The sequence below is a fragment of the Aphis gossypii genome, chromosome 1 (assembly GCF_020184175.1).
Source record: "Aphis gossypii isolate Hap1 chromosome 1, ASM2018417v2, whole genome shotgun sequence".
NCBI classification, from domain to species: Eukaryota; Metazoa; Arthropoda; class Insecta; order Hemiptera; family Aphididae; genus Aphis; species Aphis gossypii.
In genome coordinates, this window is record NC_065530.1 from 42,068,855 (window position 1) to 42,089,780 (window position 20,926).

General features: G+C 26.7%; 1 protein-coding gene across 2 annotated transcripts in view; it reads left to right on the plus strand.

The window, feature by feature from the left end:
• LOC114122736 (cell adhesion molecule 3-like) overlaps positions 1-20,926 on the plus strand; it is a 393,513-nt gene that overhangs the window by 349,604 nt on the left and 22,983 nt on the right. For both annotated transcript variants that reach the window (XM_050210832.1, XM_050210833.1), the window contains one exon: positions 1,875-2,014. In XM_050210832.1, coding sequence (XP_050066789.1) covers positions 1,875-2,014 — 140 coding nt within the window. The remainder of the gene's footprint in view (positions 1-1,874; positions 2,015-20,926) is intronic.

Genomic DNA, 20,926 nt, shown 5'->3' on the forward strand with positions numbered 1-20,926 from the left:
CACATTCAACGATTCACTCAAATTGTGATCAAAGTTATTTATAAGGTTAAACGCACATTATAAAACTTTAACAGGCGCACTATACAATCTTATAAACACGCTTTCTATACATTTTATTAATTTACGTAACAATTATAATTTAGAATGACTTGAAATCAATTAATTATACCGAATAAAATTGTTTGTTTATGCGAAGCAAGAGCAAAATAAACATAAATAAACTAAAATGTGTTTAGTAAAAACAAATAATTATTAAGTTATATATAATATATAAACGATTTACTAATAAATTTATAAACTGTTATACGAAGCAGACGTTGGGAATATAATACAATATGTGTTAATTCTTTGTGACAGGTTTGGCAACACTTACAAATAATTAAAAATTAAAAATATATCGTTATATCGTTATATCATATACTCGTAATTGCTTTAAAATTATTGTTTGTAGTTATAAATAATTACCTATCTTATTTAAAAAAAAAAGAAAAAAAGTTCCTTTAATTAAGTGGTAGTCCTAAACTATTGAGTTTAAATTGGCGTCCTAGGTGGTAGTAAAAACAAAGCTAAAACTCGTTGACTGCCGGAACGGCGTTAATCAAATACTTTAAGAACGCTTACTACGGATGACAAGAGTCTGTGCAAACGGCTGACTTCCGGTAAAACGCCCGTATGAGATCTCACGGTTATTTCCGGTTTTTCTATAATACATACATACTCTTTATCTCGCTCTGTGTGCAATGTAAATGAAAAAAATAATACGACTAAGATAATACAAGAAAACCATCCACTTCCGGCAAATCCAATTTTCTAAATGGACTATTTCTTCTTTGGTACCACCTCTTTATATTCTTATGTTCTATATTGAGTACTATAAGCAGTTGACTTTTGTTTTAACCTTTAATATACCTGAATACATAATACATCGTAGACAAGTTTGCTAAAATTCACATATGTATTACTATTAAAGTCCATGTGGTTTTCAGCGTACTTGCATAATAAAATAACATTACGATAAAAATTGAAAATTGTTTTATAATAACATCAACTACACCTTAAAGAATAATTTTTTTAATCTTGAAAAATTATTGTTATTTTTTAACATAATAATTTTCAAAAAATTCCTATGTACAATCCGCTTTAAGAACATCTTACTCTTAACGATTAACTGAAGATTATAAAAACAATATCTAAAAATAATACCGATAACTTAAAAGGATGTCAGCCCAATATTTGTTTTTTCTCTCAAATCCACGTGCAACATAGATAAAACTCTTTCACCAAAAAACATTTTTTATGCTTTTAGGTAATCTTAGAATAAAATTTTCTATTAAAAGAACTATAGAGAATAATATTTTTGAGGGTAAACATATTGGTTTTATATTTTATTGTTATTTAATTTTTGATTCGATTTTCAAAAAAAAAAATTTTATTTAAATGATGTTTAAAAGACAATATTTAAATAAATCGATATCATATCATACCCTCAAACATATTATTTTTTAACATTTTTATTATAGGTTATTTTACTCTAAGATTACTCAAAAACATAAAAATAATGATTCTGCATAAATGCGTTTTGTCTATATTTCGCATAGGTGAGGGAGAGAAACAATCAGTGCTTTGACGTCCTCTTAAAAATAAAACATAATATAGGTACTGTTTTATTTGTAATTTGTTATTTAAATAATATACAGAAACCACTATCATTCAGAATAAATATGATTATATCCGGTCACGATACTAATATTATGCTCACGTATTAAGCAATTTGAAAATATATATTCTATTACAAGCAAATTAATTTTGCGTTGTTTTTTTACAATTTCATTGTACACCTGTATAATGTTTTATTTGTTTCATGTGCCACGTAGGACCAGCAATGATTCTAGTTATACGACAATCGTGTCCATTCTGAAAATCAAACATGTACAGAAAACGCATTCGGGAAACTACACGTGCTTGGTTGGATCGCCGTCAGCGTCGGCGGCTGTGAATATTCATATACTTAACGGTAAGTCATTTTATAGGTGTTTAAATAAATAAATTTCCACTGTTGTCCATTCATTAGTCATATTTTATACACTATATAAAATTGTATTGAAAATTTGGCACTAATATTTAACTACACATTATAATAAATTATAATAATTTTAAGCAAGGTTTGTCAGAAAGATTTGACAATTTGATTACCTAAATTTTTAATAACATGTAGGTATTAAATCATTGTGATACACTTTTTATAGCTTAAACCTATCTCCAGATTATAATACATATTATGTAACTCTGTTTTTAATGTAATGAATACAGATTATACAAAAATTATTAAAATTAAATAATTACAATACGCATTTTAACCATTGTTTTCTATTAAGTACTTATTTTACAGTATTAATAATATTAGGTATAAATGTATTAAATTTTCAATTAAATATGCTTAATAATACAATACTCTACATTATATAATCTATAGCTACGGACAATTTCAAGTTTTAAAATAAATATAATAACATTTAATAACCTGTTTTTAATATGTGTAATACTAAAACAAAATAAGCAAAAATGTTTTTTTTTCTACACATATTCAATTTAAAATTTGTGCAGTCAATAACGATTAACAAGGTAAATACTATACTTTTAGAAATCTTACCACTGTAAACCACGAAAATAAGTTCTTTAAAAAACATAAAACACTTTGTATAAATTGGTTTTCAGATTTTATATTTTTGATATATTATTATTATGTATATCAAGTTTAGATCGCAAAAGAAATTCTATTTGTACTTATAGTTCAAACAAAACAAAATGTATACGATGGTTCCAAATTTAATATGATATTACTTTAAAATTAAATTAAAACTAATTCCCAACCTTCAGAAATGTATTTTTTTTGTTATTATTATTATTATTTTTGTTTTGCATGAAATAAAAGTATGTATGTTTAATCTCAAAATAATAATTGAAGAATTCGATATCTCATAAGTTATTGAATCATAATTTATTTTGGGTTTTTAACAATACCAACGATCAACAAAAATAAATAAACATTTTAAATATTTAATAGAAGACATCAAATTAAAAAAAAATGTTATTAAATCTTAAAATATGTTTTTCATCATTTTTAAAAAAAAAAAAATTAGCATTTTTTAATTACCACCTTGAAATAATGTTAATTTTTAATAAAATAGATTAGGATTATTTCTTTAATATAATATATACTTAACTTAAATACCTGTCATTTTTACTTATAAACATTTTTGCATTCTGCTATAGGTATACTCGTTTATGCAACACATGATATTCTGATCTTAAAAAATTGAATATATTATTTTTATTAAAATAATTTTCAAAGTCAACCACAATGTGGTATATTTTATATTAATTTGTACAGTACTAATTAAAATAATGAATAATTCTACAAAATTTTGTAAATAGCATTATTGACTTATTAATTTATTAGTATAATATAATGACAAAGACAAAGAAAGTACCAATTAAAATTTAAAACTTTAGACATTGAATTAAAAATAAAAACTAATATTTCACTATACATTAATACATAAAAATTCAAAATGCATACAGAAGAGTTTGAAACTAATCTAAAGTACGTGGGTTGATCATTTTAATGGCAAGCCTTCATTAAAACCTACATAATAAAGTATTTTGTAATTGAAAATATGTATTTTTCAAAATTTGATGCCATTACAAAACAATACTTTTCGAAAAAATTGTTCATTTTACTTTTTTAAAATTTAAAATTGCATATTATTAAACTGTGTTTACATTTTTCTTAGTATTTTTAATTTTAAATATAAGTATATTTACATTAATTAATTTCAAACGAATAATTAATTAGTACAATTCTTTAACCAGTACCCCACAAAATAATAGTCTACTATAAAATTCCACTTAACTTATATTTACTGGTTCAAAAATTTGATTTTTATAATATTTCAAAAGGATTTTATAATTCTATTTCAAAATATATAAATAAAACTATGAACTGCCATTTAACTTAAAAAATAACGGCGATAAAAAAAAGGAAAAATTATCATTTTTTTTCTCGAAAATCTTGTTTTACAACAACTTCTAAGTATCTTAAAAATATTTATATCTATTTTGAAAACAAAAATAAATGTAAACTATTCAACTAATTAAAAATGTGATTGTTATGCTATTTGTGATGCAACAAAAATGTTAATATCAATTTTTACAAATTAACAATATTATACATTTATACACATTTACAAATCGGATCCCACTTATTTACAGATTATTAATGATATTTTTTACTATTAAATTACTTCAAAAATAATATTTTTTTTACAACAGACTATCAATTTATAGAATTAGGAGATAAAATTATAAGAATACCTTCGTTAGATCATAATTTGTTTACCAAAAGTTTTAAACTGTTTTCAAAAATATTCTGTAACAACATAGAACTTAATGAAATATTAATTATATTGTAATTTTTTACCTATATTTTTGTCCTGCAACTATGTATAGTATAATATACCCATATAAATCATAACCCAAATAATGTAATATCTTGTATACAAACGCCAAAATAACAGCAATAACTACGACGATATTATAATAATACACATTATAATGATAACACCGTGCAAAACATGACATGTCACGATAGAGTGGTAACGGTGGTATGTTTTAAAAAGTGTATAGATGAAGAATACAACGTAAATTGATGTATTTTATTTTTGGGATCATAGCCAAATGTTATAAGGAAAAAGAGTGGTGGTAAAAAAAATGTGAGCCCTTCTATATACCACTAGCGGATACGCTTTTAAATATAAAACTTATCTGGTCTGCATATAGTCGAACGAGCGAGAGACCCAACTTTGCCACCAAAATTTATGTGCGGTGTGGGACCTGAGAGAAGAAAATGAAAAAAAAACTTCTTCGAACAGGAAGTATAACAATAATAAAACGAGAATAAAGATAAGCGAGTTATTGTCAGATAAGGAAAGTGTATATTACAGTAAACTTTCAAAAAAGACGTAATATAAGCTAACGTCTCCAAATATTTCGATTGATTCAATAAACTCATATGCTTATAATTATTATTTGTTAATATATATAATATATGATAATGCTATTGATGAGGTTAAAATTTTAGTCAATATTTATATGATTAATACTACACTAAAAATGAAGCTTTCGTGATAAATTAACGTTTTTATAATACAAACGTGCATAGCTTAATAATAATGGAAATAATTATGTAGAATTGCTGTTAAATATATTTTAGATTTTAATAAAGTGTATTCATAAATAAATTATTGATAGTTCAAATATATTTCATTATATACTTAGAAACGTATTTTAGTTTTATTTTTGCTTTCAATATTTTAAACATAATGTTAAGTACTATATACACAGTAAGATACCGGTTAATGTGCTGTATAGCGTAATAAGCAGTTTAATAATTTCAATCTTAAGTACTGATTCTTACACTATTCTAAGATAAATACCCCCGCGATAATCCCATTAATATCAAAACATCAAATTTATCGTGAAATACAAGGAAAATCGTCTATAAAATTTAAAATGGAGCCTACATGGTTTAATAAAATCAATTATTGATGTCATATACATAACGATTTAAACATCTTATCATATCTCGAATATTTGATAAATTTAATAAACGTTGATGAATATAAATATGAGTTTCGAAATTCTTACAACTTATTTATGCTAAGCTAAAATTGTGAGATGAACAAAGTTTTAGAAAAACGTCAATTGGCAATAAATAATTCACGAGACCTAGTGACAACACCTATCCTGCAATGTTTCATTCGTATCACGTGCAATGTTTCAAATAAATTTGTACATTTCGTCGTTTGATATGTTTTACGTGGTCTGTCCTAAATATAAGGCCTGTTGAACGACTTTTTTGATGGAACTCGAAATTACATATATAAAAAAAAATGGGCGTATATCGTTACACGAGACATGGCGGATCAATCACAACGAATACACTGTCTTTGAAATTTTTTAAAAAAAAATCAATATAATAATATGAAAACGATAATCGACACACGTTTACGCATTTATATACTAACATGTAGGTACCTTGTTTGAATATTTCGTATTATTATTACTATTATAAACTTAACACCAGGCGCATAACCGTCAGATAACAAGTCTTCGTGGTTGTCGGTTGGTGAATAATATAATATTAACTCCGAACGATGTAATATTTTTATAGTTTTCCAACCAACGCATAGGCAAATTTACTACACGAATCGATTTGTTGTCAGCCATCTACCAAACACTGAAACACACCGCCACCGAAGCGATAACAATATCGCCGGGTACTATAAAATATGAAATAATAATAATAATACTGTTGTAGCTTTACAATGTTATTACTATAGTATAATATTATGGTCTATTGTTTTTCGTAATAACTCATGTGCGTTGTTGTACGGTCGCTACTGGTCTAAAACAAAAACATAAAGAAAACATATTTATTTTTTTTTAAATACTATGGACGAAAAAATATCATAGCTACTCATTCGAACGAATGATTTATTTTAACTATTTAGTACCACACACAGCAATACACTCGTTTTAAGCGTTAATCTGATGTAATTCTAAAAAAGTAAATGCATTTAATATTTGTACATACGAAATATGGTCGATATTGTGATAATCAATTAGATGCACTAACTGTAAACGTCTTGCTTTTGAGTTATTGTGCTTTTATGAAAAATCACTGCTACGAAATAAAAACAGGAAAAATACGTGAACAAAAACTAAGACAAATAACCTACAGCAGCTGGAAGCTTAGACAGTCGCCCTGTATAGTATATACTATATTATCCTATCAAGTTATCAGCGGAGATTACAGCCTCTTCGTGATAACATCGTCGCGAGCTCGTTGAAGCGCTGATGATATGACGGTATTTGCTGTAGTATATGACGTGTGCGCGATTTTCTTTCATATCCGGTCGACCTTGGTCCGGATTTAACTCCGGGCCATTTCCCGCGAATTAAACTTCCGCCTCACATAACGTCCTAATAATTGAAACGCGATACTTAACCAATAACTCCATTAGGATAACCATTTATTTAATATATATATATATATAAATTATTTTGTTGTATTAACCATGTACAGTTAATTTGTATGTATCAAGTTAAATAATATGTCGTGGTCGAAAAAAATGTAAAATATACTTAAATATGTTCGACGTCCAGAGTCAACCCCATCTGTTCATGTGGCGTTTCCACATTATACTGTTTTTTTCTTATTGTATTACATTAACTGTTTTATTTAATAAATTCATAATAAATAAATAAATTTTAAAATTAAATAATTTTAACATTTTTGAGACAGCATTCCTCCCAATAATAAACTTAAGACGATTAAGAAAAATACAAAAAAAATGGTTCTTTCCTCACCACCGCAGCAGACGACAGGAAGTAGTCATTTCAAGAACTAGAATCGGAAATTCCTCGTAACTCACTCTTTTCTCATCAGCAAAAATCCTCCACCCATATGTGATAATACCAAACTGCTTTTTCTGTTCAACATATAATTCAAGATCACGCAAAATACTCGGGCATATCAAATATTCACTTTATATAACAACGCTACTAAAATCATCAAATTCTTAACTAAAATACATCGTATAAACAATTCCTAACATAGTAGGTATAAATCTAATAGCCTAAATTTTAAAAACCTCTACAAAAACTGTATTTTTATTTACTTTTTTATATATTAAATAGTCTATAGGTTAATTACCTGCGATGGTGATGACTTTATTTAATAAAAATAAATTAAAAATATCTTGCGAAGTATTACAAGAAACGATGATCTATCGTTCGTCTGACGTCTCGAAATTAAAATACATAATATTTAAGATAAGCAAATGATATTATAACTTTTAAAACCAAAATTCAACTGAGACGTAATATTATATTGTGACTTATCTAGTATTATAATTAAATATAATAAAAATTAAATTTCAAAATTCAAAACTGCTCTGTTTTTATTGACGTTTCGTAATTACGTTAACTAACTAAAAGTTAATAAGTAGTACTTATTAATTATTTATTTCTAAAGATTTAATAAATTAACAATTTTGATTTGCAGCTTATCATTAATGGGTTTTCTGCACTTATATTTAATTTATTCTGTGAAATTATTTAAAAAAAAAAAAAAAACCATTTACTCGCGTTAATAGGTATATGAAAATTAAATTCAATTTCAATTTTATTTTCATCTCTGAATTTTGTTTATTCCATGAAACCCCGTATCGTTGACCGTTGTCAATTATAAATATTATAATCATATTTTAATTTAATTGATTAATTGATTAAATTACTATTTGGTAACTTTATATTTTTCTAAGTTAAAGAAATCAAACACGATTTTCTTACATAATAAATCTATAGTAATCGATCATATTACAATGTCGAATCGAAAGCATACATACATATAATATATTATTAAAATTAAAATAAAACATAAATTACATTCCTATTTTGACAGCCATGAATTTCGTACTTCACTTTAAAGTACAAGTATATAGATTTTACATTACTTCCAATGTACTTCAACTTTAAACTCTACTGCAAGTTTGCAACAACACTTTTAAAATGCTCAATACCTCTCTACTTCTCTAAAAAAAACCCAATTTTATACAGAAAGTATCAAATTTTCATTGCATCTCAACCTAAAATATTGCGTTTGCAAAAATTTGCATAGATATTTTAGAATTTGTATCTCAATCCCTACCGCGAAACCTGATTTTTTCTTGAGGCGGAAAATTTACGGTGCATTCCCACGTTGTGCTATCAACTTTAAACCACCGCCAATATACTCGTATATTAAACCCATGTCTTCTAACCATCACTAATGTTTTTCGATTAATTTTCAACACATACAGTTTAATAACTGATACTTGATCACAATATGTCGTAAGGTTAAAATTTACTTCTAAAATTTCAAACATTAATCGTGATTAATTTATTCAGCGCGTTCAGTTCCTATATACCTACGCCTGCATTACAAAGCTGCCACTCTGCGCATGCTGTACGCAAATTAACAAACATTTATACTGTATAAAATATATAACAGTTATTATTATTTCGTATTATACAGCCGGTTAAGCGTAATAATTTCTTGATTCCACTTACAACAATAACCATTATTATTGTTGCTTCCGCCTAAATAGATTTACGTGAAATGTATCGTCAACGTGGAACAAGGAGCGAGATCTGTTGTACAGCTATGGTTATTAGTCACCAATATATGTAATATGTATAGTATATACATAATATTACATACAACGAAAGAAAAAAACTTAATATGGTGTGTGTCTCCTTCGTCCCCATCTCGACACTCTCCGCTACAACCACCGGTCTGTAGTCCGGCTATTTGGTTCACTACCCGCAGTCGTGCGTTTCACATTCTACCACATAATCCTAAAACCTGCGTATAACTTTTAATCGCATTTTAAATATGTATATATGTATTGATTTCTTTTTCAAATTCAACTATTGTGAATTATTAAAATATTAATAAATACATGTAACTTACAGTACAGCAGACGCATACTACTTTCTATAAAACAATATAATATAATCATAATATTATTTTTATACACGTCAATTACGAAGAATACAAATCCACTTTTATTATATTATAATTAATCATTTTACCGCGAAAGGTACACATGTACTAAATGAAATCATAATACTAATAAAATAATAGTTTTACTGAAAAATATGTATTACTTTGCGAACTAAAAATTCGTGAAAATAAAAATAAACCAATTCATCGAAATCAAGTCTGTATAACGATACGTAATAACTAATAATACAATGCAACATGCATATCGTGTATACCTCCTACATACACAATCAATTAATATTTAAATTTAATTATGCGTATGTTTGATCATCGATTCGAAAATATAACGCAATCACACAGTTGTGTGGAAAAATTATTTAGATGAAACGAAAAACCACTTAACCAGTTTCAATAATTCGATGATATGAGTTATTATATATTATTATACGCTAACGAGTGAAAATTGAATTATTTTATTTAGCATATTATTTTGTTTTTTTTTTTTTTAATAAGTACGTGTTTTATTCAATTTTAATTGCCTCGTTCACTGGAGTGCTTTTCTTCTTTTCATATTATCGTCGTTGTGTACAGAGATTCAAAGATCGGGTGGACAACAATATCTGAAAATACACTCAAAAGTTTACAGCGTATATTTTTTTATTTAATTACAAAAATAATAATATTAATTGGCCAGTCTTATGTACCGTCGCATTTGTCGTCGAGAAACTAACGAGACAGCGCGTGGTGATAATTTAATCCAATAATTGTATAGTAATAAATAATAATATTATAACTAGGCGCTGTGGTTGAGGGCGCGTGGATTATGTATGCAATAATAATAATTGTAAGCGTACTTCTTTTGTCTCCCGTATTATGCGAGGAAATTGCTACCATTCTATCGTTTCCAAACAGAAGATAAATTTTATGTTAATTTTCTGATCAGAAATAAATCTGCCTGTATAAGTGTATAATATTATATATAACTATACAGTAGGTTTCCTTGAAGCGAACATTTTAACTAGTGGTAAAGTAACGTTATAGTCGCGTACAAGATATTTTAAAACTCAAATTTTTTTACTAATTTATGGTATAGGTACTAAATTTTATATCACTACTTGATCATAATTTACGATCAAAAAGTATACCTATATCGAATTCATTAATAAAATAACACAAAAAATAGTACGTACATACTACGCGATCGCGTAGACGACTAACAGTACACAAAATCTTTAACGCGTTTTTTCATACTTAACAGAATTTTTTGCCATTGTGATCCTTAATCGTATTGTACAGATTATAATTTAATATAATTTATTATACTATATTACTTTCAAATTAAAATGTATTCTTTTTTCTTAAAAGATGTATACTTGGAAAAATCGCAACGATGACGGATTGGACTACACTATATCTTTATTGGATTACGAACAATTTTTTTAGATAAAATAGGGTTAAGGAAAAAAAATAGATAAAATCGTTGTTTGTTTGAACTCGGATGTTTTAAAAAATGTAGGATATCTGCATTGCATTTCGCGATGTGATTAAGTATTTATAGCATAGACTTACTGATCAATAAGATTCTAAAAATCATGGCTTTAGTAAAATATACGCTTGGCGAAAGAAAAATCGTAGCATTTTTGTTCAGTATATATATAAATATATATATATATAAGCAAAATATAAGGAAAAAAATCATAAACAATATCATTAAAAAAACATATTTGTTTACTTGAGTGGGTGTATAGACTTACACGTATGTCGTATAATATATATATATATATATATAGAATACTTTCAGAGGATTGTTTATTGAGTCTGAAATAACCTTAAAATGACTTCTGGGAACGGTATAAAATGGGTGTGCGTGTGTATACGGAACCGACATAGATCTCGACGATGCGAATGGGCTAAATCCAATATTAATAATAATATCAAACACCATATAGTATTAATTTGTTCAGGTAACTGAACTGTACACAGCAATACTATTCCGTTTGATGCGCGTTGACACAATTTTATGTTATATTGGCGTGAATTCGATTTTTTTTTTTAACTCTGAACACGTTTGGTAGCCGACAACGTACATAGCAGTCGTCATCGGCAAGGACGAGGGATAGTGTACGGGGCGGCGAAAAGTACGTATATAAACTGACGCGTACGCACATCCACACGCCACGGAATGTATATATACGAATAAACACCAATATATATAGTATAGAAAACTGTCATTATATCATTCGATTCAGCCCGGCGGCGGCCGTATATAATGCGATATAAACGGCGAAACAACGACTTTCGGACTTCCGGCCTTCCATTGCCGCGCTCCATATCTGCACGGTCGATTTGACCGCTCATATAGTCGGCTGATAAATCGGTACGATTTTTCATCCCCCTAGCCCGTTTGCCACTATAGCCCCCGCTGCCACCGTCACTACGTATAACGATTTTGCCGCACACGCGCGATACACACGACGTTTATCTCAAACCACCCCCCTGAGACCCCACGAAGGCAAAAAACGCAATTTATAACAAAATTACCGGCCGGTAATAGCAAATTAACGACAACGATGACGACTGTGCTCGGTGTATAAGGTATCGTGTGTGCCTTTTGGATATTGTTGTAGTTTATTTAGCGCGCCTTAATATACTATAAATAAAATGAACCATTTAGCCACGCGGTTGCTACTTTACGCAGGGAATCAAATTATTTGCTATGATGATATAGCATACATAAGTACGTGAGTGACATTTTCGTATCCGTTTTCCGATTTAGATCCAAATAATTGCTAGAGGATGTGCTACCCCAAAGTCAGTTTTATATTACAAACACACCCTTATTATTTTTGTAGGTCTTAAACTACAACACATATGTAATTATTGAAAAAGGTGGTCACGATAATATAATAAACGACAAAATATTAATTCTCATAAAGAATAATTTTATAAATGCGTAATCGTTTACCTATACTTAAACTTTAAATGACATTCTTTCTGATATAATTGATCAGCCAACATTGCACAATTTCTATACGATAGTCCCGAGTCCGTCGGAAACCCGACCACCTCCGACACCGTTGCCTGTTCGGATATAAAAAAAAATATATTTTTTTTTCGTATACAGTCTATTACATTTTTCTTCGTTTAAAAATGAATATGGATAAAACTACTTTTTACATAGGTACCAATACAGACTCTGGAGATATATTTTGGATGAGGCGATCTTTATCTATACAAATTCTATGCTACAATTTGTTTTTTTTTTTTTAATAATAACCGTACGTTTATAAATATATATTCGTATTTAGTATTTTAGTGTAATGGATTATGAACAGTATCTGTTAAGCTTAAAATTCTAAAGAATGATAACAGCCAGAAGCTTTAGATTAATCACTACAGCTTTAGACTGAGATTAAGTCAAGTTGATAATTTTATATAATACATCAACCATACCATACATGATAATATTGTAATATTTTATCATTCGTCTCCTTTAATTAAGTAAATGTTTTTTATGTCTTACAAGTGTGACATATTTTAGTGTTCAGTGTTATATTTTAGATATTTGTGCATATAATTCATAATGTTTAGGTATAAGTGCTGTTCAAACACCAAACACGACAGACCACGTGATATTTTTAAACTGTTACTGTATTATGAATATATTATTTATTTATATATATATGGATAAATACCATGTCAACACTAACATAAAGTAATGAATTAAAAATAATATATTAAGCTGTTTACTGGTTTTAAAATTTAAGTTTTGTTTAATTATATACAGAGTTTTAGAAATGTTATTCACCTAATAATACATAGAAACAAACTGTATTATTGTAAATATTTATAACGCGCACCTTAATTATTCACATGAGCATGTTTCAGTATGTTAACAACTTCTACAATTGTATTAATTAATTAATACAATTATTACTTTAGCTTAATATAGAACATACCAAAATACCTATTAGCTATATTTTAAGCTTGTACGCATATCGCATACATAATAATATAATAATAATAATATGTTAACTACGAGAAAATAATGTATTGTTTTTCAAAGGTTTAAATTGCTTACGTAAAACGAATACTATTGTTTTGAAATATGTTTTTATAATATTTATTTGTCAAACAGAACGAAAAAAATCAACGCTGACTTATCTGTCTATTAATATTTTTTTATTTTATTTTATCGATTTGCGATTAAAATACAAGACACATATGTTATTTTTATGATTTGTACACACAGAATATTCAATTGTTAATATTATAGAATAAAATCAAAAAATAATATACTTGTATAACATTATAATAGATAGGTAGAATGAAATACTTAAAATCTATCACAGCTATAAATCTATTTTTTAAGCCAAAAAATAACAATATGGATAATACTAACTACCTATAGTATTATTATACGGTGGTCGTAAGCTGTCAATTCAAATTTCAACTATCGATAGGTTTATATTAATATATTATTATATCATGTTATGTATATTATAATATTGTAGGCTCTCTATTAATCGCTTCTGTAGAAGTTGAACAAAACGTAATATTCATATTATAACGCACAGATAAACTTGTTGATACAAATATATTTAAGTTTCTATAGAAACTTTAGAATGCGCACTGGTAGCTACAACGAAATTATTGAAATCAATTATTAACCGAATTATTATTATATTAACTAAATTTCCGAAAACCAATCAAACCATAATAATTGGATGGACATTGCTATACCTCCACTAGGCAATCAAATAACATTATCATTATTTCGAAATATCTAATAAACTTAGGTAAACTTTAATGTCTGACAGTTATGTAATTCGAATAATGTATCCTATTAACGGTATACAAAATACTGATAACTGGTGTGCAAGATTTATTAGGTATATAGTAGGTAAAAATTAAAAACTATATTTTTATGGTATACACATGATACATAATAAGACGTGCAAGTATCTGAGTAAGATTAAATTTAAATTATATCAAAGAACACTATTAATACTTTATTTCTGTTCGGTGTCAGATCTAGAGATCTAGATTTGAATTATAGCCTTATATATTATAGGGATCTTGACAAAAAAATATTATTATGTAATTGAAAACGTAGACATAGACAAACAACATTTTTAATTTTAAACATATTTTACATTACTTAATATTATCTTTAAGACACATTATACTGTTTAACATAATATTAATAAATAAAACTACGTTATAATAAATATAGGTTGAAAAGTATGCCTCGAAAAATATTAAAACAATTACTAATAAATAACAATACTACCGATAGCTTTGAGTATTCTAATTTATAAGGTTTTATTTTAATTTATAACAACTAATAATTAATAACAGGTTAAAAACCACTATATTTTAGTATTTTATATAATAAATTGAAGTTAAATGACCTGAGGGTGAGACGTTGCCCCTAGCTCTTTAAATCCGCCACTGTGTCTGATTTAAATTTTTCTTAACGAAATAATCAATAACGGAAAATCACTCATAACTTTCTAAACCAATGCGAGAGAAAAATAATAGAAATAGGACTGTATGGAAATCGACCGATACGTACATACCCAACAAATAATACTGATATACGGAAACCAGAAAATATATATCTCCCTATTGTTTAACGTGGTGGCGATTTACATTTCACTGGTAAATTGTTGAACATAATATAATACTATATATACGAACACAAATAATATATACCTATTATGTATACGCAAACAGTAGTAAAAAATATTTTACAAAATAAATTTGGGTTTCTGGCTCTAATGCGTATGATAGAGTCACCCTACAATCCGCATATAATAATATGTATATGCGTGTGTATATGTATACACTATACATATTATTACATATAGCTCATCAGTCATCACGTGCTGTCGCTCGGTTGAGCCATCGATAATAAAATTTGATTACATTCTTTGCAATAGTATTATACGACTAAATCTAAAAATAAATAATAGAGACTATAACATATTCTTCGTATAGTAGCGACAAAAACATAAATATATATATTATATAGTTGAGTATATATAATATATGTAACGGGCGATGTCTAATACCAGGCATTATGACTGTGTACGTTGACCGGGAAATTTAAATCTCTAATAGTACAAATTAAATATTTTTTGTTCAATATTTTGTATCAAATTTATTATTAATAGCAATTATATAATATTTATAAAAAAATACAAGCTAGATTCTTAGATAGTACAAATATCTTAAGAATTTAAAAATGCGGTCTTTGAGTTTATTTAAATATTTTAAAAATCAGAATAATTAGAAATTAGAATAGATTTATTATTAAATAAAAAAAATATAGTTGAGCATATTCATTGAATCAACACATAAATAGTGTTTGATGTTTGAAATAGTTCACTTTATACTCGTACATTTACTCTTCACATTAAATTTGTGATGTATTGAGTTTTTCATTTTGCTGTAATGATGAAAAACCGTGTATCTTGTATTTATATCGTTCGGATATAAACGAAAATAGTCCTGAACGCTTTGACCATATTGCTTTACTATGAAAGTACGAAAATCGCAAAAGCGAAAACTCTTGAAACGGTTTACTAGATTAATCTTGTTTATTTTCCACTCAAGAGAAGTCAAAACCTAGTGAAAAAAATGTATATATAAATAAAAATCTTTAAACAACACAATATTATTTCAAACTACGTCGTATAATATATTAGTTTCCACTCCTGTTGTTTTGCGACTAATCGCTTTCGCGACTAAAACGCAGTAATTATTCCAACGATTCCGTCGGAATTGTTGCTTATTACAATTTACAACATTATTATTATTATTATTATTATTATTATTATTCACTTGGCAATGTTGTCGTCGCCATCTCCATTTACAGTCGCTGCGATAAAATAATATACACATACGCGGTAAACACAAACACAAAAGCGATTCTAACTAATAGAGGGTCGATAATGCATTGTTTGAGACGCATGTTTGGCAATTCTTACAATGAGCATTTTGGTTATTTTCAATAACTTTCAACTAAAATAAACACATAATTTATCGATTTTAGCAAAACTGAGGATTAGCTAACTGAAAATAAAACCTCAAAACCAAAATTGTAAAGTAATATTGATTTTATAATAAAACAGTATAACATTTTATTAATATTATATCATACTAATAAATCAAAAATCAAAGTAATTAAATCGAAATTCTAACTCAGTTTATTGAAATTCGATAAGAAATTATTTTGTTATTATTATTATTTTTTAATAACTGACAGTGGATTTTCTTTTAAATAATATAATATATATATTAAATCTGTAGAATAATTTTAAAAGTTAAGTTCGATTTCAAAATACAATTTAAATAATTCAGTTTAAATTGAGGTAGCATAAAAAATTCTAATTTTTGTTTGGTCCTATTTTTTATTTAGTGTTTTTTTTTTTTTTTTTGGCTCTTCAATTCAGTCAACTAACATCAGCTTCTATATTATCCTATGTAGTATGCATAATATGTTGTTTCTTTTGATTGATCTATGACCTATATAATGTAATATTATAGTACGAGTATAATAATCTAAAAATGTATAATCCGATGCAATCAAAATTAATACTTTTTTAGTTTTATCATTCTATTATAGGAACATAGTTGGTAGATAAACACATTTCACAATAAAATTCGTATTTTAAAATCATGATGTGTAATTTTAATTTATATTTAACAAACAATGAGAGGTTTGTTTTAACTGCGCCATCGAATAGTGATATCGTATTGGAAACGTGATCTACATGTAATTTTATATGACAATATACAAAATTATTTCCTACCAACCTCTGAAAAAATTAAAAGCCTCAGCCTCGTGTATTCCCCCTTCCTCCAGACTAACCACCATCATCGCAAAACGAATTTACCAACAGTGGAAAAGATATACCTAAGTATTATAATAGATTATAATATCCCACAAGACGCGAACCTTCTCTTAACCAAACTAAGTCTGATTTGTTGTAAAACTAATGCAGGGGATTTTTTCATGTATAAAAATATGAGTGAACACACCGATAGAATTATAGATATTGAACATTGAAGTATCTCTATCATTATATTTATTTTAAACTATACTATAAGCACTATTGCGATATGGGTATTTTGCACGTGTATAGGGTAATATTTTTATGACACATGAATGTGTCATAATATTATTAACTAAAACGATTGATATGTATACGTACAATTTTAAGTTAATATTATATATTATATAATAGTAAGTACCTATAGGGATTTTTGAAAATATGTCTTCATTTTAGATACTGAACGAAGTGATGAATGTATTGATTTTACAATTATGTGTTTTTTTTTTTTTTGTATGTCTGTCTATGTACACCATAACTTGTCGAAATAATGCTTCAATTTAAAATTTCAAGGGTGGTTTCCGATGGAAAATTGAATATACATAGTGCATTAAAGAGGCCCAAAGTAAAAACTTTCCAACAGTTTTCAAAAAAATTGATTTTTTTATATTGTTGTAACTCGTAAACTTATCACTGTAAATACTTGAAATTTTTACCAAATTTTTATATTGGAGTTATACATATATATACGGTTTAATTTTTAAAATATTTTGGCTTTTTTGAGCTATTTATAGACAACTGAAATTTTCAATTTTTCTTTAAAATGTCGATAAAAAAATTTTAAAATCTTTAAAATTTAATACAAGGGTTCTTATAAAGTTATAAGTAGTTCTTATTATAGTTAAAAAAAAAATCAAAAATCATTAGTCACAATTTTTTTTATAATCGTTTAAAGTTCAAACTCTAACGAAATACATCAAAATAGCAAAAATTATGTAGTCAATAATTCAAAAATGTTTGTGTTTTTACCTAAGGCTAATAAGTTTAACACTAAGTTTTCCATAAATTCTCCTTCAAATAGCTATAGAAAAAACTCAAAACGTCATTATAGGAAAAATTGTATTAGCATCTGATTTTTAAATATTTACGAAATCGTGCAACGGATAACGATTTATCCTCAAACGATTTTCAATATTTGTTACTATTCCAAAATTTTAAGTCGTAGATACTCGAAAATTGCACCAGTTATTAAGATTGGAATTTTCTTTACTAAAGTTAATTTAAAAAAAAAAAAACATATTTTAAAGCTATTTATAGGGATTTGAAATATTCATTCTGTTAAGTTGTTTTTTAGAAATGTCGATCAATTTTTTTTGGCTGAGTCAAAATACTTGAAAATTTAATATTATGCCATTAGTTATTCTTATATTGATTCAAAAATTATAAGAATACAAAGGCACAATTTTTTTTATTAACTTTTGAAGTTATGAACTTTTGACAAAATTCGTCAAAAACATGAATATTTTCAAATTATTTTGTAGTTAAAAATTAATAAAAAAAATTTTATAAGTTTAAAATTGAATAAAAGATTTTCAATAAATTTAGTTTACCGAAATTCTAAAAGAAGTTGAGCGTTAGCCAACTAAAAAAATGTTATCTAAAGTTCAAATTGTTATGAAATCAAAAATTCACGCTTTAAACAAGCATTTATTACTATCGAATAATTTTAGATCATAGAAACTTGAAACATACATCAGTTATTTAAATTGGTATTTTCTGTATATAATTTAAATTTGGGATATTCAGGTCATTAAAACAAAAACCATCTTTTTCACCACCCACCGGAAAATATATCCTAGGCTGACAAATCATCTTCGTTCAGAATCGTTTTTCGTATACAAAGATACCTACCATTCCATTCAAATTTAGCACATCCATGATAGTAACCTATATTCTATGTCCAAGGTGCACTCGATATCTACTCTACAGCAGAACGTTACCCACTTGTCTACCCTTTTTTTATATTTAATAAGCATTAAAATAAATAATTTTAAAAATAAGATAAAATAGTGTTACTCTAATAAAATAAAAATACGCACCTTAACCTTAATTTTATAATTTGTTTAAATACGTATAACAACTAATTCAGTTGGTTTAAAAACTATTCCAACTATTAAAGTCTTAAAGGGAAAACAATTTATTTTTTTCTAAAGCATATTTTAATTTAATACTTCAAGTTCTAAAAAAAGACAAAATTTGGCTAGATTAAACAAATAATGGTGAATATGTTAAATTACCATGCTGTATAATATACAATATGCATGCGGTTTATTAATAATGCATTATTAATCAACCGCTGTTGCCACTTCTTTTACGCAGAAATGGAGAAAAAAAAGTATATAGATATAAACTCCTCGCCAGGGGGTAAAAAATTCTTAATTAAATGTTCTCGGTACGATTAACACCGGAAGCGGTCTTTCCGTCTGGCTAATTATTATATACACATGTACAAAATGCGATACGGCAAAATACATTATATTGTTGGACGTTTTTACAAAAAGTTTCTAGTGCTATTTTCTTTGTAGTGCCTTAAAAGCGTTTTTCGGTTCGTTTCAATTAGTTTGCAGGTTTGGTACTGTCTACGTTGTCGAGACCACGTTATTTTTCCAATCCAGTACGCTCAGATCAAAGTTTTATTTTTGAACAACAATCTAATTTATAGACTTCTAACATATTGCGTGTGCGCTACACGTATTCTTATAGGTACACGTAAGCTCAGTTGTTTTCATTTTTTAAATCTACTGTGGTAAAATTTTAATATAACTAAATTTTTTTGCGTATTTTATAACACTCGTATATTTACCTAATAAATCCGTAAAATTAAAAGAAAAATGTCTATATTTCCACTTCTAAAACAAATGTTTACAAAATGTATAAAAAAGCTAATTATATTTTGAAAAAAATGTTGTATTAAAATTCAGAGATGTTCAAACATTTTAATGAATTATAACAGATTTCATATTGGATGACTGTTTATTATAAATATTATTAAACATACAATCTATACTATAAAAATAAGTCCCAATTTTTAGTTACATATACAAATTCACATATATCGTTACCAATTTTTTACTGTTATACCTGACAGTTTTCTGGAGGTTTTAGTACCACTTTTGTTAAGGAACATATCCAATATTTTGACATTTTCAGATTTTTACAAAAATATGTTATTTGTATCTAAACACACTATTTGGTGTGAAAAAGAAACATATCTACGTTTTTCTATACTAACAGTATGTGTATCTTTATTTCATTTATTTCGAAAAGGGAACATAATAAGTTACACAAAATAAGTTTTGTGTCACTCCTGTACAGTTTGAATTTGGGCGTACATGTATATGTATTATACATTATAATTTATAATACATACAAATAATTGTTTAAAGCGTATACTTAAGCAATCGTCCACGATTTA